Source organism: Vespa mandarinia, chromosome 22, assembly GCF_050613455.1.
Source record: "Vespa mandarinia isolate Hongniang chromosome 22, ASM5061345v1, whole genome shotgun sequence".
NCBI classification, from domain to species: Eukaryota; Metazoa; Arthropoda; class Insecta; order Hymenoptera; family Vespidae; genus Vespa; species Vespa mandarinia.
In genome coordinates this window covers 1,777,501-1,795,000 of record NC_140831.1, presented here as the reverse complement: position 1 = coordinate 1,795,000, position 17,500 = coordinate 1,777,501, and the positions used below count along the sequence as shown (strand labels likewise).

The 17,500-nt window shown below is 24.5% G+C and overlaps 4 protein-coding genes and 2 long non-coding RNA genes across 13 annotated transcripts in view; 3 read left to right on the top strand and 3 right to left on the bottom strand.

Annotated features, from left to right (window-relative positions):
* The window catches only part of LOC118442442 (venom carboxylesterase-6), a 12,571-nt gene extending 8,344 nt beyond the window's left edge, over positions 1-4,227 (top strand). For all 3 annotated transcript variants that reach the window (XM_085663467.1, XM_085663466.1, XM_035868034.2), the window contains exons 6-9: positions 888-1,053; positions 1,269-1,459; positions 2,959-3,245; positions 3,654-4,227. In XM_085663467.1, coding sequence (XP_085519593.1) covers positions 888-1,053; positions 1,269-1,459; positions 2,959-3,245; positions 3,654-3,864 — 855 coding nt within the window. In that variant the 3' untranslated portion in view covers positions 3,865-4,227. The remainder of the gene's footprint in view (positions 1-887; positions 1,054-1,268; positions 1,460-2,958; positions 3,246-3,653) is intronic.
* A 467-nt stretch (positions 4,228-4,694) lies between these two features.
* Positions 4,695-6,067, bottom strand: LOC118442445 (uncharacterized). The gene is made up of 3 exons (XM_085663471.1): positions 5,865-6,067; positions 5,190-5,433; positions 4,695-5,034 (listed from the first exon to the last, which is right to left on the bottom strand). The coding sequence occupies exons 1-3, from the start codon at positions 6,051-6,053 to the stop codon at positions 4,868-4,870; spliced, it is 600 nt and encodes a 199-aa protein (XP_085519597.1). The 5' UTR covers positions 6,054-6,067; the 3' UTR covers positions 4,695-4,867.
* A 1,751-nt stretch (positions 6,068-7,818) lies between these two features.
* Positions 7,819-9,704, bottom strand: LOC146872290 (uncharacterized). Its single transcript, XR_014983483.1, has 3 exons — positions 9,484-9,704; positions 8,962-9,278; positions 7,819-8,045 (listed from the first exon to the last, which is right to left on the bottom strand). It is a non-coding gene; the product is annotated as an uncharacterized LOC146872290 (long non-coding RNA).
* On the top strand, positions 7,917-12,515 carry LOC118442444 (SPRY domain-containing SOCS box protein 3). Of its 5 annotated transcripts, none has more exons than XM_035868037.2 (6): positions 7,917-8,175; positions 10,309-10,446; positions 10,550-10,740; positions 10,953-11,181; positions 11,314-11,541; positions 11,646-12,514. In XM_035868037.2, the coding sequence occupies exons 2-6, from the start codon at positions 10,395-10,397 to the stop codon at positions 11,714-11,716; spliced, it is 771 nt and encodes a 256-aa protein (XP_035723930.1). In that variant the 5' UTR covers positions 7,917-8,175; positions 10,309-10,394; the 3' UTR covers positions 11,717-12,514. The 5 variants fall into 5 exon arrangements, with proteins under 5 accessions (XP_035723930.1, XP_085519595.1, XP_035723928.1 ...); XM_085663469.1 differs by having other exon boundaries at positions 7,917-8,183; XM_085663470.1 differs by lacking the exon at positions 7,917-8,175 and having other exon boundaries at positions 10,094-10,446; positions 11,314-11,429; positions 11,521-11,541; positions 11,646-12,515.
* Positions 12,516-12,529: 14 nt separating this feature from the next.
* Positions 12,530-14,376, bottom strand: Ogg1 (8-oxoguanine DNA glycosylase). Of its 2 annotated transcripts, none has more exons than XM_085663468.1 (3): positions 14,225-14,376; positions 13,564-13,710; positions 12,530-13,285 (listed from the first exon to the last, which is right to left on the bottom strand). In XM_085663468.1, the coding sequence occupies exons 1-3, from the start codon at positions 14,332-14,334 to the stop codon at positions 12,688-12,690; spliced, it is 855 nt and encodes a 284-aa protein (XP_085519594.1). In that variant the 5' UTR covers positions 14,335-14,376; the 3' UTR covers positions 12,530-12,687. The 2 variants fall into 2 exon arrangements, with proteins under 2 accessions (XP_085519594.1, XP_035724392.1); XM_035868499.2 differs by having other exon boundaries at positions 12,536-13,285; positions 13,405-13,710.
* Positions 14,377-14,672: 296 nt separating this feature from the next.
* LOC118442860 (uncharacterized) overlaps positions 14,673-17,500 on the top strand; it is an 18,414-nt gene continuing 15,586 nt past the window's right edge. The window contains exon 1 of the long non-coding RNA XR_004838508.2: positions 14,673-15,031. This is a non-coding gene — a long non-coding RNA (uncharacterized LOC118442860). The remainder of the gene's footprint in view (positions 15,032-17,500) is intronic.

The following is a 17,500-nucleotide window of genomic DNA, read 5'->3' as shown; positions in this document are numbered from 1 at the left end:
AATTATTAATTATGTAAGTTGATCTAGTGAAACCTTGCCAATGAAATGTTGTTAGCAGTAATATAATACATAATATTATGCTGATGTAACACGCTCAGTTACATGGTTATTATTATTATGTATTTATCTTCTATCCATATCTCTCTTTCTCTCTCTCTCTCTCTCTTTTGATTTATTTCTCTAATTATTTTTCCACTGTTTTTTTTTTTCTTTTATCTTCTTCCTATTTTTTCTATATTTATTTTTCTTTTTTCCTTTTTTCTTTCCTTCTTTTTTTTAAATTTTAACAATAATAATATAATAATTAACAATAATAATAATTTTTTAAATTATTAACAATAATAATAATACGACTTTACCTTTTCACAAATAATACCGACAACTTGATATCGTTTAATTTAGTTTTTTTTTTTTTTTTTTTTTTTTATGCATACAATTATGTTTTACGCATACATGTAGATATTAAAAAGAAAAACGCGTTTAGAAACGAAATTTATTATTCAAATAAATCATACCATTATTAAAATATAATAATTAGTTTAACAAAACGCTTATTAATATTCCATAAATTTATCTATCTCATTGAAAACAATCGATATTCTTTTTCGTAACTGAAATTTCGGATCCTACATTACAAATAAATCAATCAAATATAATAAGGATAATAGTGAATTATAAAAATGAAAAATGAAAAAAAGAAAAAAAAAAAAAGAAACAAGAAAAAAAACAAACAGAACAAAACAAAGAAATATAACAAAAAAGGAAAAAAAAAATACAAATACATAATCAAATGATAAGACAAAATAAAACGAAAGAAAAAAGAGAAAAAAAGAACGAAAGAAAAAAAATAATACAATCCAATTAATACAATATACAATATTTTATAGGAATTCGATTATTGTCCGATGATACCGTTCAGACCAGTGATCGAACCAGATCATCCTAATGCATTTATCACCGAGGATCCCATTGTCAAGACAAAAATTGGCAAGGTCATGGATATACCATGGATGATAGGTGTTACTTCGGAGGAAGGATCCCTTAGAGTACCATGTACGTATTATTTTCATTAGAGATCATAGAGATCTTAGAAATTCTTGATTTAGCAATCGGATTTCGGAAGAGAACGAGAGAAAGAAAAAAAGAGCGAGAGAGAGAGAGAGAGAGAGAGAAAATGATGAAAGAAAAAAAAAGAGAAAAGAAAACGAAACGACAAAAAAAATGTTTCCTTTGAAGAACGTTACCGAACCGTAAATAATTGATTTCAGCTCTCTACGCTTTATCCAATGGCGAATTGATTAAGAAAATGAATGATGATTTTTCGAACGTTGCACCGTTGACCTTGCTACACGGTGAAACCTGTCCTGATCATTTGCGAGATATAATTAGCCATGCAATAAGAGAATTTTATTTCAAAGGAAATCCTATAGATAATTCCACTCGTTTTCAAGTTATCGATGTAAGTATTATATTAAATGTAATGTTAAGTGTATATGTCTCTTAAGTGTAATGGTTTTGCACTAACGGTTTCGTGATCGAAGATAAAAAAAAAGAAAAAAAAAAAAAAAGAAAAAAGGAAGAACAAAAAAGAAAAGAAAAAGAAAAAGAAAAAGAAAAAGAGTAAAGCGGCGAGATAGAAAATATGTAAACAACTTCGCACTAACAGCTATGCGAGTTTTCTTTTTCCTTTTCTTTTTCTTTTTTTTTCTTTTCTTTTTTTTTTTTAATAAAGAAAACAGAAATATTAAATTAGCAAATATAATTATATATATATATATATATATATATATATATATAAATATATTTATATTCATGTTTATATTTATTAATTTATATTCTATATTTCATGATATCTTTGGATAAAGATTAGAAAGATAAAAAGAAGAGAAAAAGAAAAAGAAAAAGAAAAAGAGTAAAGCGGCGAGATAGAAAATATGTAAACAACTTCGCACTAACAGCTATGCGAGTTTTCTTTTTCCTTTTCTTTTTCTTTTTTTTTCTTTTCTTTTTTTTTTTTAATAAAGAAAACAGAAATATTAAATTAGCAAATATAATTATATATATATATATATATATATATATATATATATAAATATATTTATATTCATGTTTATATTTATTAATTTATATTCTATATTTCATGATATCTTTGGATAAAGATTAGAAAGATAAAAAGAAGAGAAAAAGAAAAAGAAAAAGAAAAAGAGTAAAGCGGCGAGATAGAAAATATGTAAACAACTTCGCACTAACAGCTATGCGAGTTTTCTTTTTCCTTTTCTTTTTCTTTTTTTTCTTTTCTTTTTTTTTTTTAATAAAGAAAACAGAAATATTAAATTAGCAAATATAATTATATATATATATATATATATATATATAAATATATTTATATTCATGTTTATATTTATTAATTTATATTCTATATTTCATGATATCTTTGGATAAAGATTAGAAAGATAAAAAGAAAAAAAAAAAAAAAAAGAAAAAGAAAAACGAAAAAGAAACGTAAACATTGCAATAAACAAGGATATTAAAGCATTTATACGTGCTTGCATATTTTATAAACATGCTAATAGAATTGATCAAGATGTTATCAGAAATTATCCACGACAGTATTTTTTTTCTTTTCTTTTTCCTTGAAATAAAGAAAAAGAAAAAAAAAAATATTACTAGTGATTATTAATTATATATACAAATGACTTTATCGTGCATTTATGATGACAAAATATTCATCTTAATAACCTTAAAAAATATTAACAATAATAATAATAATAATAATAATAATATTTAACATAAAATATTTATATAATAATAATTATATATATATATATATATATATATATATAATTTAATGAATTTATTATAATTTTAATTTAATTAAAATATTTAATATTTTTTAATATTTATATAAAAATAATTATAAAATATAATTTTAATATGATATATAATATTATCTTTCAGATGTATAGCGATGCTTGGTTCAATCACGGTACTCGTACATCGATTCGTGATTATTATAGAACCCAATCATCACCGATTTATTATTATTATTTCTCTTACAAAGGTAGCGCATCATTTAGCAAAATATTTGGCGACGATACCATGGATTATGGTGTAACGCATGCCGATGATTTGCAATATCTATTTCCGGTTGGCGAACAATTATTTCCTGACATTCCATTATCAAATGACGATCACAAAATGATCGACATTATGACGTTACTATGGTACAATTTCGCTAAATCCGGGTAAGAATTATCTTAAAGACAATTATATATCCTTTAGATAATATTCGCGTATAAAGAAAAAAAAAATAAAAAAATAAAAAAAAAATAATCAGAAAAAATAACAACAAAAAGAAAAAGAAATTGTTAAATTATTAATTTAATCGTAATCGTTTTGATTATTTTTCATTGCATTAAATTATTATTATTATAATAATAATAATAATAATAATCATCATCATCATCGTCGTCGCCACGATTGATTAGTAATTAAAAAAAAAAAAAAAATATATCAATGATATTAAATAAATAAACAAATAAATAAATATAAAAAATATGAAAAATATGAAAAATATAAAAAAATATAAAAATAAATGCATATTATTATATTTTTTTTATTTCGTTTTTTTTTTTCTTCTTTTTTCTTTTCAGAAATCCAACGCCAGAAATAACGGAGATCATAACAGAAAAATGGAAACCAGTGAGAAGTCAATCGTTAGAATATTATCGTATAAACAATTTGTTTTTATCCATGTCAGACGATCTTCATCCAGAAAGAAGAAAGTTTTGGGATAATTTGCCGGCATGCATTAATCCGGACAAAACTAACGAGATACGTCATGACGTTAAAGAGGAATTATAAAATCTTTGTCATAGCTATCGATCTTTATCACATTAGAAAATTATTAGAAAATATAAACACATATATATATATATATGTGTGTGTGTAATTAAAACGAGACTGTATTTAACGAATTGTTTTTTAAGTATCGATAAAGAGAAACATTTTATATATATATATATATATATATATATATATAAATGGAAATGGAAAATAGAAATTTTACCATGACTGAACGTAAATTATAATAATACAATGAGGTTCTCTCTACGTGAACTTAATATTGTTATATTCGAATTGATGTAGATGTAGAGATGAAAGAGAGAAGAAAGTAAAAAAAAAAAAAAAAAAAAAAAAAAAAAATTATACAAATACCCGTAGAAATGAACATGAACAATATACAATATAAATTGAAAAAGAAATTGTATCAAATATGAAAAAATCTCTTCATTATACTCGTCGAAGGATTAATAATTTTTTTTTTTTTTTAATGTTACGCTACGTGTATGCTAAAGATCATGCGAAAGAAAAAAAGAAAAAAAAATAGAGACAAGAAGAGATAAATCATGTGCTCTCGTTAATTAGATTAATATTTCTGTTTAGTCAGATTGTTTTTTTTTAGATAATTTTTGAAATACATGTAAAAATTTTAAGATTATATACTTATATATATATATATATATGTATTTTGATTTTTTTGTTTTGTTTTTTAGTAACGAAATAAAAAAAAAAAAAGTGCATAAAGAGTAATAAAAAAAACACTTGAGAAAAGAAAGAAAAAGAGATAAGAAAAGAGAAACGAAATTTTGGTTTTCTTTATTCTTTTCTTCGTTTTCTTTTTTCTTTTTTTCTTTGTTTCATTGTCCCGTTTTTTTTATTTTTTTCTTTTCTTTTCTTCATTTCCCCGTCATTACGAAAGAATTATTTTATCCTTATGTCCCTTTTTCTTTTTTTCGATTTTTTTGTTTTTATTTCCAAGCATTTTTTATTTCCTCCTTCGAGAAATCCATCGACGTTAATAATCTCATAAATGATTTATTGGTAACGCGATCGATAGAGCCATACAAGCCAATGATTTATTTTGATCGTTAGTATCATCGAATGGATATTCGAAAGATTTCGTATCGTCGTTGTACACCTTAAAATCTTTGTACTGTACTTCGGCGAGTAAATTAAATCCCAATTTACGTGCTGTATTTATTAATAATAATAATAAAAAAAAAAAAGAGAGAAAGAGAGAAAAGAAATTGTTATTTAAATAAATAAATAAATGAATATATATATATATATATATATATGATATGCAAATATAAAGAATGCATAATATATATTTGAAAATGTTTTACCCATATTTTGACTAATAATGGAAGTAAATCCAGCTATGCAAGCAGGGGTTAAAAGAGTTCTTGCTCGTTCGATGCAACAATTAATCAAAGCCGTTGCAATACCTTTTTTCCGATGATTCGCATGTACAAATAATAAATGTATACGAAAATATTTATCAATTTGTAATACCTCGTAAGGACGTGCTTTAGAAAAAACACAACTCCTAAGACTCATTATATTAAAGATTGCATCTCCTTGATTAGCCTAGAAAAAGATATAAAGATAAATATTTGTTAGATACATGCACACAAACATATACATACACGTACATATTTATATATACGTCATATCTATGTAAATATTTATAAATATTTACCATCAAAAATTTTTTCATTGAAAATATTTACCATTAATTAATGGTAAATATTTTTTTACGAAGTAATACGTATTAATCATATTACAAGTAATATGATTAAATAAATAGAATCGTATAAAAATGAGAGAATAATAAATTAATCATAGGAAATTTCATCATAGGACGATCAAAAGTTCAACGTACGCATATTTCCTGATTAAAAAATTACAAATTTATTTTTTTCTGTTTGTTTTTTTGTTTTTTTTTTCTTTCTTTTTTGTATTTTTTTTCCCCCTTATTATTCGAACGTAATTATAATAATTTAAAGAATAATAATTACTCTTATACGTGTTTCCGTTCGTTCGTGATCTCCCATAAAATTAATCGACGCTACGATAATACCTATGATCTTATTTTCACCTTCTTGAACGGCACAATAACTTTGCTTCTCCGACAATTTATTGTATATCATTTTAATAGAGGTTTTCATCGACATCAGATCGTCCGAAAAATCGATACCTATACTCATTGGTTCCTTCTCGAAGAAATCTTTCTATATTATCAAAAAAAAAAAAAAAAAAAAAAAAAACCAAAAAAAAAAGAACAAAAGAAAAGCAAAAGAAAAAAAAATTCAAGGTAGCATTTAAAAAATTTCACAACCTTATACCTTATTAGAAACGATAATGAAAACAAAGTCTTAGCTAAACAAAGAAAAAGAAAAAAAATTTCAAGATCTCGCAACGACGTCAGGTCTAAGAATTAATATTAACAACCAGATTATAAATTTTAAAATTCTAGAATTATATATATATATATATATATATATATATATATATATATATATATACATGTAAAACATATAAAAAAAAAAGTCACACCGATACAATTATTAATAAATTAATTATATATTACAATGTAGGTAGATAATATTTTTTTCTTGTTCTTTTTTTTTTTTTTTTTATATATATTATTAAACTTTACTCTTGCAAATGTGTACTCGTATAAAATTTATTGCTTCCATAAATCTATCCTCCTCGAGGCTAATGATACGATAACCATTCGACATTCTTTGCCAAACGATAGCTCCTACGTATTTCTTACGTTTAATTCTTTCATTTAGATCTTTCAAGGAAACAATATCACTCTCGAGTAAGTCGTAAACAGTTGATCTTTTTCGAGACTGCAATTTAAATGTTACAGTTTCCTTGAACATTTTTTTTCTGTTTCTTTTTTTTCTTTTCTTTCTTTCTTTTTCCTTTTTTCTCTCTTTTTTTTTCTTCTCTCTCTCTCTCTCTCTCTCTCTTCTTTCGACAATTATTTTCCTTCAGAATGAATTGACAAATATTAACACGATAATAATTTTTTCATTCATTAAATTATAATCAAGTGAAGTAAGCGACAAATCTTTTAAACGATTAGGAATCAATTTCACAGATTTATTACTTAAACATGTAAGAATTATTTATACGTAAACGCGTTTGATTTTGTAAATTTGTTAAGAATAAAGAAAAAAAAAAAGAGAGAGAAAGAGAGAAAGAGAGAAAAGGAAAGAGAGAGAGAGAAAGAGAGAGAAATACTAGAAAATTAATTTTTTTTTTTTCTTGTAATAAATACAAAATATTTTCCCTTTCAACGAGATGGACGAGTATAATGAGAAAGACGATGAATTAATTGAAACGAAGGATAGAATGTTCGCGCCTCTCGAATGGGACTCTACGATTAATTGCAAAATACAAGATCTTAACGAATCGTTATACGAGGAAGCATGTCGTTTGATAAAAGTTCAGAAATTTTAAATATAATTACAATTTTGATTCGATCTTTTTGAAACATTGATGAGCAAAAATGATCAACCCTCGTTCAAATTGTACGCCAGGGCTACGTTATCGCGAAGAAAAAGAAAAGCAAAATTAAAGTGAGAAAGAAAGAAAGAAAAAAAAAATAATAATAATAACAAAGGAAAAAGAAAGAAAGAAAAAAGATAGAAGAAAAAAAGGAAAAACTTGGACGACGCGTTAATAATGCATACATTTTTTTTTTCTTTCTTTTTTAAATTAAAATCTCAAATTACTCAGAATATATCCCATAGATATTGAAAGATCCGTATTAATAAGAAATAATAAAAATCAAATAAAAATCTACTAATATTATGGCAAAATAAACAAATATCATCCATGTAAAATTGTAATCGTACATACGATCAATATAGATTATTTATTTATTTATTTATATATATATATATATATATATATGTATTATATTTAATATATCGAATAAACGTATGCTCATCGTTGTTTCATAAAGTTAATACAAACTTAATCTCGTCTCGTTATATCTGTTTATTTTCCTTCTTTCTCTTTCTCTCTCTCTCTCTCTCTCTCTCTCTGTATTTTCTCCTTCAACTCTCCTTCAATCATCTCCTATTGACTTTATCACTTTATAACAGCATCATTATTTTCGCGAGGAACCAATGTGTAAATCCATTGAATTATTAAAAGACAAAATATCAGTCGATTCTTATCTGAAATTAATAAAAACTTGGATGAAGGATACAACGAGTTTAGTAGCACTGAGTATAAATTCTGGAAGAGTTATTGGTGTCGCTATAACGAGGATCAACGATAATTCCGAAAAGACGAATATATTTGAACGTAATCAAGTAAACATTTCAATTAAATTATCATATTCGAAGATATGCTCGTACGCGTGTATGTGTGTACTTGCATGCGTGTGTTTGTATTTAGGGTAACCATTTAATATTTTTTTGAAGATCCTTAAAAGTAATATCGTACGTCAAGTAAACATTTCAATTAAATTATGATATTCGAAGATATGCTCGTACGCGTGTATGTGTGTACTTGCATGCGTGTATTTGTATTTAGGGTATCATTTAATATTTTTTTGAAGATCCTTAAAAGCAACATCGTACACACGAGGCTTCAATATTAATCAAATTCATTTCAATTAATCGAATTAATATGCATTATTATTATTATTATTATTATTATTATTATTATTATTATTATTATTTTATGTATTATATTTTTTATATAATACATTTTATATATTTTCTATAGTTTACGATAGAATTTAAATTATAAGATAAATTTTATTTATTTTAATTTAATTTAAATATAAAGATAAATTTTTGAAACGTGATCCTCCTCTCCTCATCCCCTTATCCCCCCCCCTCTGCTTCTCATTTAGCCAATATATTTCAATGTGGCCCAATATAAATTGAAATTAAATTATATATATATATATAATGCATTATAATTTAATATATATGCACATAAAAAAATATATATATATAAAATATATATATAATATATTATAATTTGATATATATGCACATAAAAAAAAATATACATATATATATATATATATATATATATATATACATATGTTTTTCGTTTATGTTACTTTTAGATACTTACAGGAGAATCCTTACAAGATATTATGTTTCTAATAAACGAGGTTACGAAACAATCCGATATTTATGTTAAATTCAAACAAGATCTTTGCTTTCGCATATATATACTTTGTGTTCATCCAACTTATAATAATAAAGGCATTGAATCTGCATTATTACGTGCATTTATACATGCAGGAAGAACGATGAAATTACCAATGGTTGGTGGTATATTCACGTCGGGTTATAATCAATTATTGGCGGAGCAAGAAGGTTTCAAAATTTTATCAGAGATACGTTATAATCGTTGGATCGTTAATGACGCAGTTGTATTCGATGATCCTGGAAAAGGAAATTATTCGGCTACCTTTATGGGAAAAATAATCGATTACAATGACCCAAAGGATAAATATAAATACGATGTTTAACAATCCTATCAGATCAATTCATTAATTGATTTCAATTCATTAATTCTTTCTTTCTTCCTTTCTTTTCTCTCTCTCTCTCTCTCTCTCTCTCTCTCTCAACTACTTATTTATTTACTTACATTCTTTTCTTTATTTTATTGCACTCGGTTGCAAAACTTGCATAGCTTGCATACAATCGATTGAACTTTTTTGGAACTTTTTTATTTTATTTTCTTTTTTTTTTTTATCATTATTATTTTTCCTTATTCATTCTAATATTCTTAATAAAATCTATACAAACGTGAAACAATTATTTATCTGGATTAATTTTCATATCGTTTCTTTATTCGTTTTACTTCGTATCGATTTTTGACTGCCTTGAAGTTGATAAACGTACAATTCTCCTCCTTTTATCGATTCGATATCGAATAGAAATTTGTATATCTCGAAGATTAAAAAATTTCTTTATATGTGCAATGTTAAATAATTATAAAATAAACATATATATGTGTGTGTGTGTATATATATATATAAAAATTTGAATTTGTAATGCAATAAATAATTTATAAAAAAATAATTTTAACATACATCAATACAGTCGATATGATAGGTAATTGTCGTATAGTAAGTAACGCTATCTAGCGGAAAAATTCGATCAACTATTAGTTAGCTTTGTTACATGCTAGTGTTATAAATTGTAAATCAAAAATGTCATATTATATATATATAAACATAAAATTGCATGTGGACATAAACATGATAAAGATTATTGAATAATAATGAAATAATAATTTTTGCTGTCTCACGAATATTTTAACTAATAAATACTTTTACATAATCATATATATACATATATTTATATATATATTTATCTTTTTATTGAAACAAATTTTAAAACAAAAATAACATAAGTAGAAAATATTTCATATAATTTTGTGAAATTTGTGTAATTATATATTTTAAAGAAGAACAAGTAAACACTATCACAAATGATGAATAATAATTGTAAAATATAAATTGAGGATTAATTGAAAGTATAAACAAATAAGAAATGGATCTAGATAATGATTTAAAAGAGACAGATCATGATATTAATAAGTTACGTAAGTTACAATTGGACAATTAAAAGTAAAGAAAATATAATATTGACATAATATCAATCATGCATTTCACATGATACATTAATGTTTCACATATATTCTTTAGCTCTTGATTGGACATGGGATCCCAAATATAAACCAACAATGTCTGAATTATCAGAAAATAATTTAGAAGTAACATTTCATCCAGATTATAGTATTGGTACTGCTGTGGTAAGAGGTAATATGCCATTGAAAAAAGGAAATCATTATTATTGGGAAATAAAAATGCTTACATATATATATGGCACAGATGTAGTGAGTGTATTTTTATCATAAGTATCATATTTAAGGCTTAAAAAAAAAAATAAAAAAAAGAAAAAAAAAAATACACGTTATTATGTGTATTCTTTAAGTACTTTTCAAACTATTTCTTATTGTACCATTTAAACATTTTATGATAGTTATATTATTGAATTAATTTCAATGACATAATATACATCTAGCTATATAAATTTTTATATATATAGATGATTGGTGTAGGCACTGATAAAATAGATCTAACAAATGTAACAAAAACATTTTGTTCTCTACTTGGACGAGATCGAGAATCTTGGGGATATTCTTATAAAGGATTTTTACAACATGCTGGTGAAAAGCATAATTATACAGCATGTTTTTTAAAGAATAGTATAATAGGTGTACATCTTGATACTTGGAATGGCACATTGCAATTTTTCACAAATCGTAAACCATTAGGTATGTATTACTTATATAAAATATTATTTTAATTATATTATTAAAATAATTAATAAAAATAATAATATGATATGAATAATCAATAAATTGTTGATTATTTAAATTGATTATTAAGAAGTTGATATTTTGTAGGTATAGCATTTACCGGATTAAAAGATGTTGTCCTTTATCCTATGGTCAGTTCAACAGCTGCACAAACTAGAATTAAATTAATATATTCCTGTTCAATGCCTATATCTTTACAAGCGGTATGTTTATCTGTATTACCATCAATCCAAAGACAATATATTTCTTCTACTTATCCTGTATTAAGATATTTAACTGAAAGTGCATTTGCAGATATTTTGCAAAAGAATTTAGGTAATTTCTTTTTTTTTTTTTCCCCATTACTTTTAACATATAATGCATAAAAATTAAACATTTTAAAATATAGCATTATTATTTCCTTAATTATTATTTTACAGAGACTGATAATGATGACGAAGTTATTGAATTTTTATCTGAATATACTACACATACGACTAATGTGGTATAAACGTGGTAAAAAAAAAAAAAAAGAATAAAAAAAGAAAAAAATAGAATAAGATAGAATAATATAGAACGATAAAAGAAATCTATGAAGCAATGAGAATGCATCATATTCTCTTGATGATTCTATATGTTTTATGATTATTACAAGCTGAAAACTTTATCTAACATTAATCGACATGATAATTAAATTAAAGTATATCTATTGAAAAATTATAAATCATATAATGCCAAAAATATATATATATATATAAATATAACTTAATGTAATAAGCATTATATGTAAGTAAGAAGATATGTATATCATATAAACAGATATATTTGATATTTATATATATATTATGATCAATGTGTTTAACATGGACATTTTGTAAAATGATCAGGCACTGTATAAAGTGTCCAATTTTTTTTTTGTTTTTTTTCTAACAGTTTGTAACTAGCAAATATTTTACAAATGGCCCTAACATTTTATACAATTCCCAATAATTGGACAGTACGTTGAATCCATAATTAACATTCTTTTAACTTTATCTCTTGTACTTTATATACAAGTACATATCAGGATCACAGGAGTATAAAAGATAATACAACTGCATAATTAAATGTATATTTAAAAAAAAAAATGCCCATCCAGAACTATCAGTCAGTTCTGTTGAATTTCAAGTGCCACAACTCTTTGCCTTGCTCCAATAAATGATCCTTATAATAGTATGTTGATAATGCTCACGTCAAAGCAATTGACCCTAACATATATATATATATATATATATATATATATATATATATATATATAAATATAAATTCTTTAATACTGAACAAACGCTATATTTATCTTTTGTATGTACTTAATTGTATTTAAATGTTTTAATTAGAAATTATCAATATATATTAATAAAAATCATGGATCTTTCATAAAAAGTTATATATATATATATACATACAAAAACTTGACAACTTTATTGTAAGAATAATAATAATTTATTGTAATCTTTGAATTTTCTTTTCTGGTTCTATTTTATTCCCCGTATTACTTCGTTTTTTATTTAAAGTATTCTTTGCGTTATCAGCAATTTTAGCACAAAATAAAATAGCTTGAGCCCAACCAGCCAAGGGACCCCATAATTCACGTAAATGCGTACTAATTTCTTCATGAATTTTTGGCGTTACTGTTTTCTGTTTTCCTAAATGCGGTAAATAATTTGCTCGTACAACTTGAAATATATGTGTATCTATTGGTATGGCTTCTAAATGTCCCAAAGACATTAAACAAATACAATCGGCAACTTTTGGACCAACTCCGGGAAGTGTAAGTAATTGTTCTTTAGCCTCAAAATATGAGGCATTATTACATTTATGAAGACTCATAAGCCATTTTCTTCCCCCAAGTTCCTGGACTTTTTTTGCAGTATTTGCTATATACGCAGCACGATATCCAAATCCTTCCTTTCTCAATATAGACTCTACATTTTGTCCTTGTAATAATTCCAACGTTGGAAAATCAAAATAATCATTACCATCAATGGAACATATTTTCTTACCAAATAGTATACATAATTTTTCAACCATTCCGGATATCCTAAGGGAACAAAACTTTCGTATAAAATAACAAAAAAAAAAAATTAACAAAAATAATCCGTATACAATATGAATATTAAAAATAAATTAATTAAAATGAAAATAAATTAAACGGGATACCTCTGTATATTGTTGTTAGAAGTACAGATAGAGGAGAATAGATTTTCTAATATATCCTGATTTAATATTCTAATCCCGTCTACCTTTTCGTACGACTTTTCAAAATTTTTATCTACTTCGATCCATTTTTTACAATGATCTAATAATGATATATCCAACCTGAAATATTCTCTTAAAATTTCATCATAATTTTGATTATCGGATAATGATCCTTCAATTGTATATCTTATACTGGTTTCATTTTGTGTTAATGTCCAAACGGAACTATTAAAAACACCTCGATATCCAGTTTCATGTGGCAACCATCTAAAAGAGTAGTCACTTGCATGGAATAAGAATAATAAAAAACACGTTTCAATTGATTAATTATGTATTTATATTTAAGTACAGTAATTACATATATACACACTGTATGCATACATACATACATACATACATACTTATACATATATATATATATATATATATACACATATGTATCATATTGTGGATAATATAATATTATGTATGATTAAATTAATATAATATTATGTATGATGATTTATGTATACGTTTTTAAACACTGCCAGATAAAATACCTGTGTGTAGTAACAAAAGAAATTTTTGGACAAAATATATATATATATATATACATATATATAATGTTTTATCCAAATATTGTACATATACACATATATAATTATGATTGATAGATATGAAAAGTAAAAACAAAGGAATAATACATTGTCTATACACACAGCACACACACACACACACACACACATACATACATACATATATATATATAATATTATTTATCGTAATTATTAAACAATATTACCTGAAACTTTGGCCACCTTGCAACGTTGCACCTAAATTTAATTCTTTCGATGAGCATTCGATCATCTTGTTGGTTAGAAATCCCAAACATAACGAAGAACAAATTCGCATAGCAGCTCCTTCCTCGTCAACTCACTTGATAATACTAACGTCTTTACATTGTATAATACGTATAAAACTATAGAGAGATAGATGTTCCTCTGTTTAGAAAAACGACCGACCCGCCACCTGGCGGCGGACTAGAGAAACAAATTGAAAAAATTTAAGTACAGTACGTACATCTTGAAAACAGTACATACACATATAAAGTATGTACACATTGTACACATTAGTTAAACGTAGTTACTAAACGTTAGAGAAAACGGACATTACGGTTATGGGTAAACTCAGGTATAAGATATTAGTAAACACTGAACAGTAGTTTCTCTCAGTTTGTTAGAATACTCGAACGTGGAAACACTAGTTGCTTCGTTTCATTAGATAGAAATAAAATTTTAAATGTTATATTTTTCATTTGTTATTTTTACTTTTTTATTATTAACTTTTCTAATCGATTATATTTCGATTCGATTGAATTATTTTCGATTTCGCGGGCTAATTAATTTATAAATGTTTTGTGTGATGCTAAAAAATTCTTATAGTTTTTTTTTTTTTAAATTTCTTCCTTGGCTTGATATTTCACGTCACGTGATCATCGTGACGCCATTTCATGTTATCCAATGAACTTACGATTGTGTTATTTTATCGTCTACGCGGGACAAGATGACCATCTCATTCGTGCATTATAAAACAAGATACTTTTAAATGCGTAAGTAATTAATTCAATAATAATATATTCTTAGTATAAATTAATTAATCGATTACCTCGATAAACCAATGAAATACGCTTCAAGTTATGCGCTTTCAATTTACACTCGTTCCTTATCTTCTCTCTCGCGTCCTTCATTTGTTTCACTTTTACGGTATAAGAAGTAGCTGTCCGTCGATCGTCAACATATTATTTTTAATTTTTTGGTTTTTTTTTTTGGTGAACAACAAAACTCAGGCTCATATTAACGTAACTACGAATTTACAAAAAATTAATACGCAAAATTATCGAGAGAGAAAGAAAAAAAATCATATTAAATAAATATTCGTGTATAAGATGATTAAACGTTAATTTTATTTATTGAGAGATTGAGGTTATAGAGATTACAATTATATCTAATTCAATATTTCTCGTACATACACATACAGATTTATTACATATATATATATATATATATGCATATATATTTACCTACATTTTTGATTACAATATCGCTATGAATTCAAATTTGTTAATGGTAGTAATATTTTGGATGTTCGTAATATAAATGTTTCTTTTCCTTTTTTTTTGCTTTTTTTTTTGCTTTTCTTTTCTTCTTTCCCTTTAAAAATCTCATTCATACATAAATACAATCATACTTAAGTCATACAAGTACATAAAAAGTTACGATGAATAATTATTCGCGATAAGATATAGAAACAAAAATAGAATGTTAATTGAATTAAACTTTTTACGATTAGTAGTAATACTGTTTTAAAATGGCTACCCTGTTATTTGAGAAATCAAATATAAATACATACTTTCACTTTTTTCGTACAACGGATGACTCATCGATTATAATAATTATTATTATTATTATTATTATCATTATTGTTATTATTTTTCTTATTATTATTATTAATATTATTATTATTATTATTATTATTATTATTATTATTATTATTATTATTATTATTATTATTATTATTATTATTATTATTAATATTATTGCCTGGAAATATTTCTCCTTTTCTTTTCTTTTTTTATTTTATTTATACTGATTTATTTTTTTGTTTTTTTTTTCCTTTTTCTTTTTCGTTTTCTTTTTCATTTTCTTTTTCGTTTTCTTTTTCGTTTTCGTTCTCTTCGGCCAAAATTCATCTTTCGACTATATTTCATATACGTACATATATACACGGCTTATAAGAAGTTGTAGAAAGTGTGTATATATATATATATATATATATATATATATATATATATATATATATATACCTTTTCATTTTTAAACAATGACCGTCAGTCTCTGGGCTTCTTTAGGAAATCCCAGATTATGGTCGAATACAATAAATGTACCTTTTCAAATGGCAGTCCCTTGTAATTGCCGGACATATTTTAAGATTTTTGTCCTTGTAGATATAATGTTATATAATATAGGAATTATAATTTATACAAAATGTGATGGGAATGTTGAACGTATATATGGAAAACGACAAAATTCAATTTACATACTTAATTATTTAATTACTTGCACACACATACATGCATGCATGCATGCATCCACGTACACACACACACACACACACACACACACACACACATATACACACACACATACAATATCTAATATAACATATTTCATAATAATTTTGCATTAATATTCCGATAGAGATTGTCACATAAATAACACAGCCCAACAAACAGAAAGAAAAGAAAAGAAGAACGCATTTGTTAATTATTCGATTAATTTTTTTATATTATTAATTAATTAATTGTGTTAATATTTTTTTTAAACAAATAGTCACGATATTATATATTTTGATCAGTACAAATAATTATTAAGTATCCCGGTTTGCTTCAGATTATTATAATTACGCTATCGATTTATTATAAATATTATAAATAAAATTTGTTTGAAATACTGACGAAATAATGATAATGATACAAAAAAAAAAAAAAAGAAAAAGAGCTATTACTGATGCAATAAATAATAATAATTTCAAAAATGATATCAGTTTCAGTCTTCGAGATACGACATAATTAACTACTGATATACCGAGAAATTTATATATGTATAATTTGATAATAAATTGTATATTCTTTCTAATTATGATATTTTTTTTTTTTTTTTTTTTTTTTTTTTTTCCATTTAAAATGGTACGAAAAACGTTCGAATTTAGAATCCAATATGATACATTTATTTTCACAAAAATATAACACTATCGTAAAATAAAGAATACTGATTAAATTTTGATGAACGATCCTTTGAATCGGCGTTTATATATCGTCAAATAACGTATCTCCAAAACTATAGCCAATAGAACAAAACTTTGGACATTTTTATTGCAATCCCCATCTCAAATCCATACTCAAAAACAGATCTAAATTTTTGGGGAACGAAAATATTTGTTGGGACAGTGTATAATCTACCATACAATGAGATTTATTAGAGGAAGACATGCATTAATATTATTTCCTTTTTTTTTTTTT